At 35.6% G+C, this 16,597-nt stretch overlaps 1 protein-coding gene across 2 annotated transcripts in view; it reads left to right on the forward strand.

The window, feature by feature from the left end:
- PXDN (peroxidasin) overlaps window positions 1-16,597 on the forward strand; it is an 80,727-nt gene that overhangs the window by 25,321 nt on the left and 38,809 nt on the right. The window contains exons 2-7 of one of the 2 annotated variants that reach the window (XM_057371831.1): window positions 49-120; window positions 427-498; window positions 7,068-7,139; window positions 14,282-14,353; window positions 14,977-15,048; window positions 15,499-15,668. In XM_057371831.1, coding sequence (XP_057227814.1) covers window positions 49-120; window positions 427-498; window positions 7,068-7,139; window positions 14,282-14,353; window positions 14,977-15,048; window positions 15,499-15,668 — 530 coding nt within the window. The remainder of the gene's footprint in view (window positions 1-48; window positions 121-426; window positions 499-7,067; window positions 7,140-14,281; window positions 14,354-14,976; window positions 15,049-15,498; window positions 15,669-16,597) is intronic. The other variant, XM_057371841.1, reaches the window with a different exon arrangement.

Genomic DNA, 16,597 nt, shown 5'->3' on the forward strand with positions numbered 1-16,597 from the left:
TCTGTTTTTGTTTTTTTTGTTTTTTTTTGTTTGTTTTTTATTCTACAGAGACCTAAGATTTAATAGGATTAAAGAAATCCAGCCTGGAGAGTTTAGACGACTTAAAAACCTGAACACACTGTAAGTTCTTTTTCAACCCTAAGACCCTTTCTCTTTTGACTYAATATGTTTAATTTGATAATGTTTCAAATTTGTTCACTTATCACAGGTAAACAGTCTCATAAATTTGAGCTATAGTATTTACATAGTAAGAGAAGTGGCARTTAGGGCCAAAATATTTGAAGGCAAAACAAGGTGTATGTCTATCAAAATAAGAAAATTATTTGCATACCAGTGTTTTGTTATCATACTTTAATAGAATTTAATGAAGAACGTAGACTGTGTTTTTTCATGTTAAAATAAATGATCGTGTATTTCTTTTTGTAGGCTTCTAAACAACAATCAAATCAAAAGAATTCCTAGTGGGGCATTTGAAGATCTTGAAAATCTGAAATATCTGTAAGTTAAATGAATGTCACTTTCTTYATCAATGTGTAACAGCTTCTTCATGGTAAAATGTTTTAATCTGAGATGGTGATTTCTGACTCACTATGTCAGGAGATAAACTGCACTGAAAATCTGTGAAATTAATTTATGGGATGGGGGAACTGTGTTTCTCAAAGTAGTTGCTAATAAAAGACTGATATCTGTAGGAAATATATTTTAAAGGGCTTACTACTTGCTGTTTATTTTAYKCAACTTATAATTTAAAAAGGGATAYGAAAGGTGTAGGAAACCACCTCTTTAATGGTTCACTGAAATCCTCACACAGGTACTTTTAGTGTTTTGAAAAGTGGTTTAAAAGTAGCTAGTCCCAGGGTTGTGTCTGCAGAATCTTGTAACTTACCTAAGCTTATTAACTATCCCTTTTTCATTGAATTCATAAGTGAGAAATTCAATCAAACCCAACATACCAGATTATGTAAGTGATTTGCTGTTAGTTCCAGTTCTTCAGTCACCCTGTGTATTTTAAGATTAATTTTTAACAGACAAACCAAGGCTATAAATTATATGAATAAACAAAAGGCATCAAAAATGTTATTTTTATCTGCATAATAGACTAAAGCCGCGTAGTAAGTTATCATGGATTCTCAGCTCTAGTTTCTGGAATCCACACTATGAGGTGTCATTTTGAACCGTTTCACTCCATCATCTTGGATTGCTGATTGATTGTTACTTGAATGATGTAYAGAAAAATAAGGTCACATTGAAATTTCCTTGCTTTGGGAACAATTCAGAAATGTAATTTTCCACCTAGTTTTCAAGAATCTAGCCTGAAGAGCTCTAAGGAGCTGGGAGAAGGGAGAAAATGGCATAAATTTGTGCAGACTCATGCCCTGTTTTTCCAAGTTGTGCTTGTTTACATAACATTTTGGTCTCATTTTTATGTGTATTGTCTTTCAGCAATGAAATTGTTTAACCTTTACACAATAGGACAGAAAAGAATATTGAACAGAATGTTGACAATGAATGATTAAAGTCCATGGTGATTGTATTTGGGGGAGCATGCTGTGCCCATAACCCAGAGGTCGATGGATCAAAACCATCCTCTGCTGCCAGTACCATATCCCTTACCACACGCCTGCTGCTGGCAAAGTGGAACGGTGCAACGGACTCCTGAAAACCACCTCGAAGGCACTGGGTGGGGGGAATTTCAAAAACTGGGAAGGGAATCAAGCAGGCCAAGCGGGTGAAGCCCCTGTGGTATGGTGGTAGGTGGGACATGTACAAGTACGGAGAGGCCTGGCAGGTTGATTACATCACACTGCCCCAGTCCCGTCATGGCAAGCGCTATGTACTCAAAATGGTAGAAGCCACCACTGGATGGTTGGAGACTTAYCCTGTGCCTCATGCCACTGCCTGTAGCACCATCCTGGGCCTTGAAACACAGGTCCTTTGGAAGATATTTTTGTTTTCCCATTTTTCCCTGGAAAATTTCAGTATAAAGTTCAGTTTGGTAGTTTATTCAACTGCAGAGAGCCCTTTCAAGCTATCCCTTGTTTTGCAAAAATAAATTTAAGGGTTTCTTTGCCTGTTTCAATGGCTGTGATATAAATGTTTAAATTATACAGCCTTAAAGTGACAAAATTGCTGGTACTGGGCAGGTTATCAATACAGTAGGTTTAAATGTAACAAATCAATACTGGTCAGCAGTGRAAGTTTCAGCTGAGTAAATGTATGCTAATTGTATTCCATGAAATGACGGGAACAAACTGGGACATTTCTTACCAATAGGATCCACCGAAGGAGAAATTAGGCAGGAAAGATTGTACAAAAGTTAGAAATGCTTCTCAGAATGTCAAAAAGTCATATTTGACATTATAAAGTCAAATCATCTGGGAAAATTGAGGTTTAGTATTGTCTGATCCTGTGGATATTTGCAACCCTAAAACTAGATCATTGATCCATGATGTTACATGTGTTCTTATGAGAACTGGTACCGGATTGCATATGGTTCTGAAAAAGTATAATTTGCTGATAAATTTTAAAAAATCTGTCATTTCTGAGTGGCTCTGATTTAGCAAAATATGAGTATATATAAATATAAAATCTGTAACAATTAGTAAACATGCATTTATAAAACTACGTAGAAATACTTGCAACTATCTATAAAATATATAATGTATAATGCAGCTTTGTTTTATTTTTTTAAAGCCAGTTTCTGAGAGATAGATGTCAAGATGGATTCCTGTATATGCACTGAAGATCAGCCTTTTTGCTTTCAAACAAAAATTGTTTCAGCAGGGTCTAAATCAGGGATTTCAAATGCTTCTTTGTATTGTTTCTTTCTGAAATTTAGCTTAGAGTTTTATGAAGAATATATGTTCTCAGAATTATCTGCCTGAAGAACACATTTTGACAAAGAGTAGTGATATTTTCTCAGTCTTCTGTGGATTAAAAATATTCATCACTATAAAAATGGGTCTTTCCACTATCAAAAGAAAATTTTGCACATAAATTTTTTTTAAACTTTTTTTTTAACTTTCTTTTTTATCTTGCTCTTTAGGTAACGGAAATTTTGAAAATTATAAAAGTAGTTTTGTGTGATTTTGCTGGGCTGTTTGTGGCAATAATTTGGTTTTGTGTTAATACACTAAAGGTTGGAAAAAAAGAAATGTAATTAGTGTTTTGCTGTGAAAGTAAGAGGGTACATTTTTCCCTTCTGCTTCTCTCCCTTTCTGTCCATCTGTCTTTATTTCATATACCTTAGTCTTGGCGATATCTTTAGTAAACTTCCCAGCCTTGTAATATAGATGCAAATAAATTTGTGGAAACTTGGTAGGATAATCCTTCTGACCCTAAAAGTCAACAATTTATACAACAAGAGAGAAGATAGTTGGGAATTGAAGGTAGACACATTATTACCATTATAACGTATAGAACATTAGAAGATTGGAAATCAGAAGCGGAAAAAATGAAGGTAAGTTAAAAAAGAAAAGATTTAGGAGGGGATGAGGAAAAACATATCGATTAGCTATTAAAAAACCTTTCCAGATAAAGAGAAGGTATTAAATATTTTCAGAGCAACAAGCTAGAGGATAGCATGGAGGAAGCGAAGGAAGTAAAACTGGGGAATGAAATTAGCTTTGTCAACAACATTGTATGTTCACTTAGTATGAAATGGAGAGATGAGGAAACAGACATGGAAGTATTGCCGTAAGCATATGGTTAATGGTAAATAAGACTGTATAAAATGTATCAGTTCCTGAAATGCCAACAGGGACCATGCAAGTTTTGTTTTGTTAGTGGTAGGTGATGCCTTATAAGTTAGCCAGAATGCTGAGTTTCTGACCTCAGCCTTTCAGAATGAGATTAGATCAAATTTCCTTCTATGCCTTCTCCTGCTCTTTCTGTCTTGGTTACGTTCCTCTGAACAACTCCAGTGATTCCAAATCTCTTTGCTTTGCAACTCATGTTGCTGGTGCCACTGTTTCCTTAATGTTCCTATGTAAACCTYTCTTTGGGTGTTTATTTACTTGTGAGATTTAATTCTACAATGCCTGATAATGCTGTTACTTTTTGCCTTTTTTTCTATCCAGTTCCAAACAAATATATCTGGATTTTACTGTCCTTGAATCACGTGATTTTTAATATGGTCCATTAAAAAAAAAACCTAAATGAAACCTCCAAGAATATCCTCATAGGGAATCCAGCAAGCTTTTTAATTAAATCTACTTTTTTTCCCCCTAATTTTCTGGTAACTGGTTCCCTATTTGTTCGTTTCCTAAGTATATGAYCAGTATCTCTGATCTCTAATAGCCTTGATTACATTTCTGGAAAAACTGCTCTAATTAAAAAAAAAACAAAACAAAAAAAAAACCAAAAAAAACCAAAAGTAAAAAATAGATGTGAGTAGTTGTCCAAAAATAATTTAAGGTCTTAATATAATATATCCCTTTTTCATCTGAATCCACAAATTAGTCATCTTCTGTAAAATTCTAATGTTCAGTTCTGTAAGAAAGCTTTTAGATAAATGAAATKATTWWTTWTTTTYYCCYGAATTGTACTAAATTTGTTTTCTGGTAACATAACTGAGATAAATTTTGAGAATGTTTATGTTAAAATCTATCAGTGCTTACAAAGTTTTACTTGTATAATTCTGTATGTGCACAGTAACATTTTAGAGGGACAAATATTTTTTTGTGAGTGATACTTATTTGTTCTTTGTATTCTGCCATGTGTCTTTCCATTAGGTAAACATTTATATATTTTACTTCCACTTAATATCCTCAGTGAAATAGCTACACAATTAAATGGAAGTCTGGTTAACACATCTRTCATAGGCCATAGGTTTTTGTAGCCCTGAGGTTGCTGGGGTTTCTCTGTGAAGGAAGGATATGGTGGACTGAGGTCATTGGGTTTCCTGCAGCTGAAGGTTTTTTKGGCAGAATGGAAAAAGCTCTGGTTTAAAGCTGAATCCCAAATCACGGCTCACCGCAGTGGCTTGGTAAGGGCTCCTAAACGCTGCTCCCTTGCCTGCAGGAGGGTGGTAAAAGCCTGCAGTACTACAGTCATTATCCTGGTCTTCCTCTAACTCATGTCTGATTTTCACTCTCTGACGTCTTTTGTCTGCAGAGAGTATATAAAAGTTACATGCATGACTGTGGTAAAACATTTTGAAAATCGGAGTCATTCAGATTTTTTGAATAAAACCATTGAAATGCCCACAAGWGATAATTAACTGAGGGTGGTTATCAAATGTGTCCAAGCCCACTTTGGTTCTMTGGTCTGACCAAAGTTTAGTACTCAGAAGTAAGAGGGATTTCCACACGGCTAAGTGGAATTAAGTGTATTAAGATAAATAGCATTTCAACTGTTCAGTCCTTGAAATTTTCTAAAGAGTGAAAAGGTGCATTTAAAATTCTCACAGGAAATGAAGATAGGAATTTAATATCAAAGAGAGAGGAAAATTAAGGAGAGATAAAATTGTTTTGACTGTGATCCCCAAATGAATTGGTAAATCTGAGTCAAATATTTTAATACTCATTTTTTTTTAAATAGAATAAAAACCAGTTCCACATATAAAATGTGTAATGAATTTACACTCACTTTTTAAAGTTTTTGCACTAATTTCACATGAAAGTAATTTTTTTCAGGTTTTGAGTTTTTTAAAGCCTCAGAAATTTTTRCTTCCATGTTACCTGTTCTTGGAGGAACTCTGCCTTTTATTCAGATGCATGTCTACATTAATAAAGCACATGGGAGTTTCTGTATATTAATGTGTTGGATTCTCAGCAAGCTGTGCATTGGAAAATTAGAGTCAAAGGAAGGATACTACTCCTTATTGTTCCCAAAGTTGTTATTAGTCAAATATCAAATACCTTCAACTTCTTTCYTTGTTAGGGCCTATTGTGAAAAGTTGTCCATTGTCACATCAGTGTAGAAACTGCCACCAGCTCCAGCAGAGCCACTAGTTTTTCTGTTGCATCAAAAGGAGTTTGCAGTATTTCCAGTAAGTTATTGAAAACTGTATTAATAGAAAACCCAAAACCACWACTAATAAGATGCCTGCTAATAGTCATTTGTGGTACAAAGTCTCTTCATCCCATGTTCATAGAAGCCCATGCCTGATTAACTGAGTTTCAAATAATTTGTCAAATAATTGTGAAAAAGTTTTTAACCGCAAACCTGTTCCTATGCTAACACAAAAAGAATGACTGACACTGATCCCCCAAAAAATTTTCATTTGCTGCCTCCATGCAGAAATTGTAGTCATGAGCTAAACTGTGTGATTTTTCTCCAACAGACCCTCACTAAACCATCCTTGCTGCTAAGAGCATGATCAACATGAGCACATACACTGATCGATCTTGATTTGTTTTAATTCCTTAAAACAGGTGTAGACAACACAGATGATCATAYTGATACTCTGCATGTTTTTATTCTGTTTATATTAGAGTATCAATGGAGACTAATGTCCGTCTTCCTCACAGTGATAAAACAAATATACAGTGCTGCTTCATGGATGTGATATCAATATTCTAACTTGTATTTTTTTTGTAAATAGTCAAAAAAAGTGACACAGGCAGAGTTACAGAAATTTCTCACTGTTTGTTCTCCCAGTCCAGTAAAAAGACTCACTATATCCTAATTCGAATATTTGTACCAGTATTCAGATGAGATATTTTAAAGACAACAAGAGGCCAGGGSCATCCCTGCTGTGTTCTGGTAAAGGCACTTCTAATGCAATTCTGTCCCATTGAGTTGAATTTATTTTGACTTATGGCAAACCAATGAAAAAAACAAGGGATGAAAATCCAGTAATACCATGAGCACTGGGAAGCCCAAGCCCATCCAGGTATCAGCCTCAGGGCCTTCAAGGCCCCAGACTTCTGTCTTTCCTAGTAGACATTTGAGATGAAATCTCAAGGACAGAATATTTTTATGTTTTTAGTTTTTGATTTGTATTTTGTTTTTCTAATATGTAGTTGAAAAAACTGTCTTCATGTGTCAACTTAATTCTTCTTTTCCATCTTCATGTAGCTCTTTTTTTGTGTACTAATATTACTGATTGTTTCTTGTTTCAGCTATTTGTACAAGAATGAAATCCAGTCAATTGACAGGCAAGCATTTAAAGGACTTGCCTCTCTAGAACAACTGTAAGTGCCTTTTCTCTTCTGTGCTGTCATCTCCATGGTTCCTCTGCAGAGGAAAAGTGCACGCTGTGATCCATACATCCTACCTGCATGCTGTGCATGTCTGCACTCCCTGGGTTGGGCAGAGAGCCTCATAATAATTTGCATGTGAAAAAAACACAATTGATCTCTGTGTCAAATTCCTCATTTCTATGTTTGTCTTTTATTTGTGATTTGCATTCCTGATGTCCCTATACRTTGTTACATAGCTTTGACAAAGGAGGATTGTTGTGGAAAATGTTGAAAATTAATGTGTGTTGCTTAGAGATAGATTCTGCTTTCATTTCTATAGGTTTTTATAATATCACAATTCCTTTGACTGCAGCAGTTACTTTGTTTTATGCAGCATAACTAAAGCTTGAATTAGCCCTTTGAAGTTCAACCCAGTTTTGTTATATTTTGAAACAAGAATAGATTTTTAAATTAAAACCTTGCTATTATTTATAAGTGTTAACCATTGTCATATACAGATGTTTAAAAAGGAAGTTYGTAGTTTGTAATGTAGATGTTTCAGTAATGTCCTCCAGAAAGCTTGATTAAAATCATACTTATTTTCCTATGTAATGACTAAATAATAATTCCTACTGAAAAAGAATGTAGAATGCASTCCTAAGCATGACATAACCCAGTTGTATTGATTCCATTATGTTCAACTATATTTTATTTTATAATCATCATAGGTGAAGCAGGTGAAGGGGCTGGAGGACAAATCCTATGAGGGAGCTGGGGTTGTTTAGTCTGGAGAGAAGGAGGGGAGACTTTATTGCTCTCTACCACTACCTGAAAGGAGTTTGTAGTGAGYTKGGGAGTRGTCTCTTCTGCCAGTAACAAGGGACAGGACAAGAGGAAGTGGCCTCAAGTTGCACCAGAGGAGGTTTAGACTGGATATCAGGAAAATCTTTTTCATGGCAAGGATGGTAAATCATTGAAGCATGCTGCCCAGGGAAGCAGTGGAGTCACTCTTCCCAGAAGTATTAAAGAAAGGACTGGATATGGCACTTCAAGGTCATGATTTAGTGATTAATATATGTATAATGGTTTAGTGATTAATATGTGTATAGTGGTGCAAGGTTGATGGTTAGACTAGAAAATCCTAAACATCTTTCCTACCCTTAATAATTCTGTAATTCTATGTTTGGAAAACATGGCTCTACATTCACTGTTTAGAAAAAGGAAAAAGCTGTAAATATGAAGTTGTTTCACAGTTTGACTACCAAATAACAGTAGTAAACCAATGAGTTTTGTAGTATATAAATTGGGGTCTGAATAGAAATTTTTAAACTCCTGAAAGGTATCAAGGTATTAAAAGTTTTCTATATGTACCAGTTTCCTTGTTATGATAAATCTCTTATGGATATTAGTAGACATAGAGTATATATGAAATTAAATGATACTTCCTATGGGTACGAAATCATACATGAGCATTTTAGAGTGCAGTAGATGCCTCTTGAAGGAAGGTTTACTATATAAAACAAAAGAGTTAATTAAAAAAAAAAATTGTTTCCTTAATGCCTTTCTCTTCCTCCTCCTTTTACTCTAGAAATTATTACTGCACCATGTTGACAGCAAATGGTAGGGCTTACTTTCATGCTAATAGAATTACTTAATTTTGAGAGCAATTTGAGAGCAATTTATTGAATTACTAATGTTTCCGAAATAATGTTCTTACCCATGCCACAAGCTGCAACTGGCAACATTTGTCCTTTTGCTCTTTTGCTCTTTTTTCCTATTGATCCATGTTATGACTGAAAAACATAAATCACCTTGAAATATTAACACCTGCTGTATGCACTTTTCCACTATGTGGCATTTAAGCCTCTCTGCCTATGGCAATATCAGACTGTATCAGCTTAAGCTCAATGAAATTCTGAGACAACAACATTATTCAGTATGAAATTAAGTTTCAGACTCAGGGTTTGARCCTCATCTCTAGCTGGGAAGCGTGGAAATAGAGCATGGCACAGTCATAGCTCATTGCCTGCCCATATGTCATGGCAGCACCTGCAGCTGCCTGGGGCTGGGGGCAGGTATCTCCCCACTGCCCACAGCTGGGCACATCCTAAACAGAGAGCTTGCCAGGAGGGAAAATGGGAGTGCATGAAGCCAGTGGCAGGCACAGAAATAAATTTAATGGAGCGTACTCTTTGAGATTTTCAGTTTATGAGAGATTTGGTATTTGTGCATCTTTAGCATAAAAGTATGTTCTGACTCTACAGGGCCTATTTTATCAAATTATCTTTGGAGAAAAACTGCTGACAAGAGTTACTCTTGGCAAACAAGTTCCCAAGTGTCCTAATTTCAGTTTTGAACTGTATTKACTACTAAGCCGATGTTTCTGCATTTGAGGTCTCTGTGGCCTCAAGTTATCAAACGCATTTTGCTACTGGTTGTGTTAACTCAGCCAAATGCTCTTAATGCACAGCAGAGTYCTCAGTAGATACTGTGGATCAAATTTCAGGGCAAGTCTTGTTTCATAGCAATTTCTTCCACTCCAGTGAATCAGAATTCAACCAATTGTTGCTTTTTAAAACATACCTGAACAGCAAAGCAAACACATTTCTGGTGATTGTCATTAACAGAAACTAAAAGTAGTTAGGTTTAGGAGGCCTGCTGCATGTATAGGGGACAAAAATCCCCACGTATTTACTGCAGCTGTCAGGTTCCTCCTTAAATGTCTGTGGCAGAATTCTTAGCTGCTGATGTAGTCAAAATAGCTTTTCCTTTGGAAATTTCTGCCAAGGGAATAAGATATTTGAATCAGATCTTAAAACCTGTTTCTGCTAGAGTAAATTCTGAAGAAAAATCAGCAGTTTTAGATACTTGAACACACTGAGCCATACATATTTCATCACCTGACTTTTCACCTGTGGTTGGGCATGAAGGGAGAAAAGTAGCCACTCAGTACCAGTTTAGGTACTGTTAAATCTGTAACACATATGTTTGGGTTTGGCAAATGCAGCACAAAGCTGCAGGAAACTCACATTTTTTCAGAGCAGCAGCCGGAAGGCAGAGAGAACACCCGAAAGTCAAGAAGGCTGCCCCTATATGCTTGAAATTAGACAACTGCTCTGTGCCTCTGTGTGCCTGWGCTTAGATGACTGAGTCCCACCTGAAATATCACAAATGACCTACTTAGGAGGTCACGAGTTTGAGTCCCAAGATCTAGCTCTAAATGGTGCAAATTTCCAGATATGTATRCATGGCTTTTCTTCCAAATATCTGTCATATTGAGATGTCAGTTTATGAGTTATATGTATCAGAGACCAAAAGTGTACTCTCTCATATTTAACTTTTGGGATTTCAAAATAGTAATGGAATTATTTAAATCTGTTTGCCTAATCTTGCTTATGCATTTTCTTTTAACTTCTATATTAATGTACTAATTTTGCTCATTTTAAGCTCTTATTAGTTATGATGTAGTTTTTGTACGCATGCATATATTTGGGGGAATTAATAAACAAAAACATTAATTAACATCTAGAGATGCAGTTTGTTATATTATTTCCCTCATTTCACTTTTCAGTATTTTTAAAATGCTGCTATTTATTTTATTGTTTTATACTACACATTCCTGATTTTTGCTTAACTGTATACATRTTTAACACAGTGGAGTCTGTGTAAATTTGCTGCTAAAACTAGCTATGGGAAGGAATAATGAAAGAAAAATAATAAACAAACAAACTCAAAAGGTGTTACCAGGGCCTTGAGAAATATATCCTTATTATTCTACAATTAGATCAGCTAGGTACACACACTAGAAACAGAAAGTTGTCTAGCCATATATTAAAAGTCTTCAAAGAGAGGATTCCATAATCTTAAATATCCTATTTCAATATTTTATATCATTACCACAACATACATTTAAATATTTTTCCTTTTGGTTTAAGGCTGTGACTTCTTATCCCTGAGCAGAGAAAGCTCTTTCTTAAATGTGGAAAATACATGTTTCTTCATTCTGTTTCAAATAATCAAAATGGCAAACAGGCTATTTAAATATTCAGAACATTAATCATACTCTTTTAATGGGTTAGTAAGTACTTCCCCAAAGATGTGACAATACTATTAGAAAAAGAATTGGTATGTATGATAAAAGTCCTCCCCCCAAAAAAATACAAAAATATGTAAGATATAACCATGAATTTYGTGCTGTGAAAAATGACACTGGGACTGTATTTTACTGTAAATTTTTGTCCTACAACATTAATAACAAGAAAGAAAATCTACACTATGCTTATTCGAGAAAAACTTTATCTTTCTTTTGTTGTGTTTCATTTGGACTTTTTTTCCCCTGTAAGTATTTCCTTTCCTTCTGTTTCATTCTTGGTAGCGAGTATGAAATTCAGAAAGAAAGACATGTATATAGTTAAAAGTCCCTCTTGCACGCTTTTTCTTTCAATTTTCATTCTGAATGTCTTTTTAATGTGAAATTTATTACATGATACTACTATTTTTAGAGTGTTTTGTACTCTGAACATAAAGATGCCYATAAAGATATGCCGGTGTGAGATTATTTTCTGAATATGATTGCCTTTAAAGTGAATTTTAAATCCAAGAAATTATCWTATTAATTAAAATATTGAAGTATCCTTTAAAAATTAATGTGGTACATAGAAGAAAATAATAAAAGTGATGAACCTTAGTGATAAAACAGGATTAAAGTGTAGGTCATAATGCCAATGATTTTTWATTCTCTTTATTGTAGACTCACAATGCAATCTGGTTTCTGCAYCTATTTATTTTGAATTACACTTGGTAATTATTTTGGCCAGATATTTAGCACTTTGTTTTATTCATGAATTTTATGGTAAGTTGCTCAGGACTTTTTCAGGTCATAATTTAAAGACCTGAGAAACCCAATCAACTTCTGTAGCCCAACTACTAAGCAGCAGTTAGGAGTATTTTCCAGATGGATTTTATTATTTGATTTTTTGAGCTACTTTAGGCATCATGGAATCTGATGAGGTAAAGTTAACTGTTGTAACTGTTTCAGCACATGAATTATTATATTTGTGTCTGGGTTGATGTGAGCTTGTAAACAAGGCAAGGCATTTTAACATTGAATTTTGTTTTTAATTTGGCTGGAAAAACAAGGTGAGTATTCATTACATCTGTAATTTTAGTAGTGTTGGGTATTTCACAGCCATTATGAGCTGTTACTTTGATTTTTGCAATGTATGCACTACGTAAACCAWCTGAGAGAGGTGTTTCTTTTTCTCTCTTTCTAATTTCACCTCTAATTCACTGCCCTGAAGAACGGGTTGTGTGCCTCCATGTGTCTGCTTTTACCAATGTTATTTGTTGTTCTAATAAGAGAACAACAAAACAAGAGAAATCTTGCCTTATCAATGCCAAAGAAGTACAGGAGATTATTTTAATGGGAATATAAAGAAATGCATTTGCAAGGTGCTCGTGAGGCATAAAAACGCAAGTGGAATTAAGAAAGTTAAAAAGTAAAAAAATCACTGCTGCCTGCACAAGAAGTAGCGTATGTAATTTTTTTCCAAAATGAAAGCTGCTTCAGAGGTAACAAACCCTATAGTTGTGCCTGGTTTTTCCTTTCGTCCTCTGTCATTGCAGTGATCCCCAACTTGCCTTACCCCCTCCCAAATGCTGCTGATGCAGAGGTGGATGAGCAGAGCCCTGGTTCCTGGCAAGCTGTGCCTGCCCACCTCGTGGCTGGGCCATGCCCAGTCCTTGTCCTACCAGTCCTTCCTCACTGAGATCTCTCTTCYATCTGCTGAGAATGAACCTTGCCTGGAAATATCTGCTTTTGATATCTGTCCCTTTCATTTAGAAGAAATGGGCCTTTATTTTTGAAGGGGAGATGAAAACTGGCAGTCATAGTGACTCATGGTGACACACTGTGATTCCTTACATTAGCAAGACCTTTTCTGTGCTCAATGCACTTTGTGGCCACGCATTGCGCTGGCARTAGGCAGACTTGACACTCCGATGTGCTTGATCTCGTCTGTGCTGATTTATTGGCTTTTTCTGTGGTCCCCATTCACTGCTCCCTGGCATCGCTCGCTGGCTCGCGCTTGGCCTGGGACGCTGCCAGGCACGTGCCTGGCTTCCCTCTGCACGCGCCTTCCAGGGCTCCCTGCAAGGGCTCGGCCATAACCGCCGCTTCTTCCCGCTTTCCTCTCTCCGCTGCCACCATTTGGCTCAGCACAGGCCAATGTCCACATGCTTGTCCTTTTCATGCTGAGATTGATTTTTCAGAAGATACTGGCTCTGAGTTTTTCCCACTGTTTTTAAATGATGGGTGTTTTTGTTCTTCAGACCRCAGTGATTTCTGTGTATGCACATTTCTCCAGAGGTTCCTGAGTTTGTCAGAGGTCAAACAGGAAATTTAAGGAGTTTTGAATACATTTGGATATAATCAGGATTCAAAGTCTATGAATAATTTTCACAGTTCCTTGTGCCAGTCATATCTATTACGTCTTGTTTTCTCATCTGCAATGTTAAGAAGTATCTCCACAAAATAGTCCATGCTGGAATGATCCTGCCTTTGCAGTCCATTCTCACAATAGYTACAGATTAATAGTCTGGTTAATTATCTTGTTATGTTAATTTTCAGTTTTACAGGATTAACAACTGGGTAGTGGTTGTATTTATTGTATTAATTGTTGTCTAATAATAATGGCTTATCTAAGCATCAACAGAGCATGAAACAACACAGCTGTGGTGGTTAATAGAACACCAATTGCTGGGAAGCCCTTTGTCTACAGTCGAAGTAGTCAAACTTGGGTTTATATTACAAATGTGTCTTGAGAGCATTCAAAGCTGTAAATTCCAGTGCTTATGGACTAGAGAAGGTTACTTTTCAGCATATTTTGAAATTTTCACTCACTAAAATRAACACGAAAAATGTTATTCTGCTGGAAACTAAATGTTTTCTAAAGAACTTCTAACATTTTTCGGATAAAAAATGTTCTTTCTTTGATAATTTTAAGTATGAGATTCAGATGGTAATAGAAAAAGCTGCTACATCACTATGGCTATTTAGTTCTATAAACAGTACGTAAACAATAAATTCTTTAAAATATTTCACCTTCATTAAGAAAATTGTTTCATCATTCTTCTTTTGTTTAACATATTTTCAGGTATCTGCACTTTAACCAAATAGAAACGTTGGAACCTGAATCCTTTACTCATCTTCCAAAACTTGAAAGACTGTAAGTTTGTTTTTCTTYGGATAAGATTCAGAAGACAGCTTGCTTCCTTGTTTGAATTAAATCAAGTGTTTGAAATGAAAAAATATTTTTACCATTGCCATAGATAATTTTTAATACTTTTTTTTTTTTTTACTGTAACTACTACATAGTCTTTCCAAGAACACTTTGATTAGGCTGACCTTAGAGGCATGCAGAAGTGAGCATTGCCTGTGGTATATTTTTCTATTGCAAAACTATTTTCCAAAGAGCTATGATCAATGGCCTAAAATAAATGTTATGAATGTAGATAATGGAATATGAATAGATAATATGAATATGAAAATATAATTTATTTAGGACCTGTTGGGCTTTGGGTTTTTTTTTTTTTTTAATTTCTCATTTGAATGCTTATGAGCTCCATTCCTTTTGGTGATTTATGGCTTCTTTTTCCCTGCATGGACACACYAAGTACACCTTGGAGACCACCTAAAAATTAGCAGACATTGAGTTGCTGAAGAGGTTCAATTTTTTTTCATAAATTTTCTTAGATTACTTTCTCTTRAAAATCTTCCAGAAGAATATAAATTAAATGAGCGCATCACAAAATCGGAATTATTACATAYGTATTTCTGTGTTTTTAACAGGTTTTTGCATAACAACAGAATAGCTCATTTGATTCCTGGAACATTTAGTCACTTAGAATCTATGAAGAGACTGTAAGTAAATCGAATTGTTATTGAACTAAAGAAATCTAAATTAACCCAATACGACTGCATGTCCTCTTGCAATATTTATCTTCCTTGCAAATGTCTTTTATGGTGTAATTGTTCAAGCTCTTTTTTTTTCCTTAACTGTGCTCCAGCTATGTGTGTGCATAGATTGAGACCACTGATCTGTTTTCTTTAGTTACTGACTAAAGTTTATTTACTATATTGGCATTATTTSTAATAATTGTTTTATAGACTAAACAATATATATGGATGACTCTTTGTGCAGTAAAAAGAATACACATTTTTCTTATTAAAACTACCGGAATGACTACAAGCACATTGGGCATTGTCTGTATTCACAGATAAAGGCATTGCTCCATTTGCAGATCCATGTTGGTCCTAGCAAAATGGTTGAAGGTTGCTAATAGCACTGTGGCTGCTCCTTGTTTTGTGCAGGCGTTTGGATTCAAACGCTCTTCACTGTGACTGTGAAATCCTGTGGCTGGCGGAGCTGCTCAAGACGTACGCGGAGTCGGGAAATGCTCAGGCAGCAGCTACCTGTGAGTATCCACGAAGGATYCAGGGGAGATCAGTGGCCACGATAACACCAGAGGAACTGAATTGTGGTGAGTTTGCCACTTCTAAATGGCTTCTTCAATGGCTTGCATGTACCTAAATAATATTTTTTGGGAGGTTAGAATTTATTGTTCTATATGATAATTCTGACCACCTCTGGTTAATGTTGGTTATTTCCAGAAATCTCTCTGTGTTCCTTCTCTGGTTTTGTGTGCTTCTGACAGAATTGATTGTTTTCATCCTTCAGCCTGTCTTTAATGACACAAATATAGCCATGTTTGAAATTTTCCCTTCAAGAATTAAAGGTGATTATCCTGGAGGAGTTTATTTCTCCTTTTTATATTTCAGTTCTGGTCATAACAGGGTTGTCAACTACGATCTGTGGTGTTTCATTTAATATAATTTGGTGTCCTTTATTCCYTTCTATGCAAGGGAAAAGAGAGAAAGAACCTTTACTGAATTGCTACTGATGACACAGTTCTTGTCTTTAAAATTTTCGTTGATGTTGTAGAAATTGGGCCATTGTATTTTTCCTTTTGCTCAGCTATAACTACCATGTGTGCCCCACTCAGGCCCTGAAATCCTGTCACTCAGGATTAATGGACAATCACCTTTGTAATCCTTCTGTTTGTCTCTATTCCTTCACCCTACGGGTGCAAAACCTTGGCCCCACAGGCACCCTGGGTCTTGGCCCAGCACCTCCTGTGTTCTGAAATCAAAATACAAACTTCTCATCAAGCTAAGGGCATTTACCCACATAATGAAGCCAAGGTATAAAAACAAGTAAATTGTCCTTTTGATTATGTGTTGGATATAATTCTGATGATGAGAACTATGACCACAAGCATCTACAAGGTTTTTGAAAAAGGTAGTACAAAGGGGATTTAGTGCACGAATAATTCACATGGCATCCTACCAGCTCTTTGCACATCTAAGGRGCCTGAATATGGAAATGGCAGGAAGCAAGCTGCACGAATTA

Source organism: Malurus melanocephalus, unplaced genomic scaffold, assembly GCF_030028575.1.
Source record: "Malurus melanocephalus ecotype Western Australia unplaced genomic scaffold, MMel_1.1 scaffold_6, whole genome shotgun sequence".
NCBI classification, from domain to species: Eukaryota; Metazoa; Chordata; class Aves; order Passeriformes; family Maluridae; genus Malurus; species Malurus melanocephalus.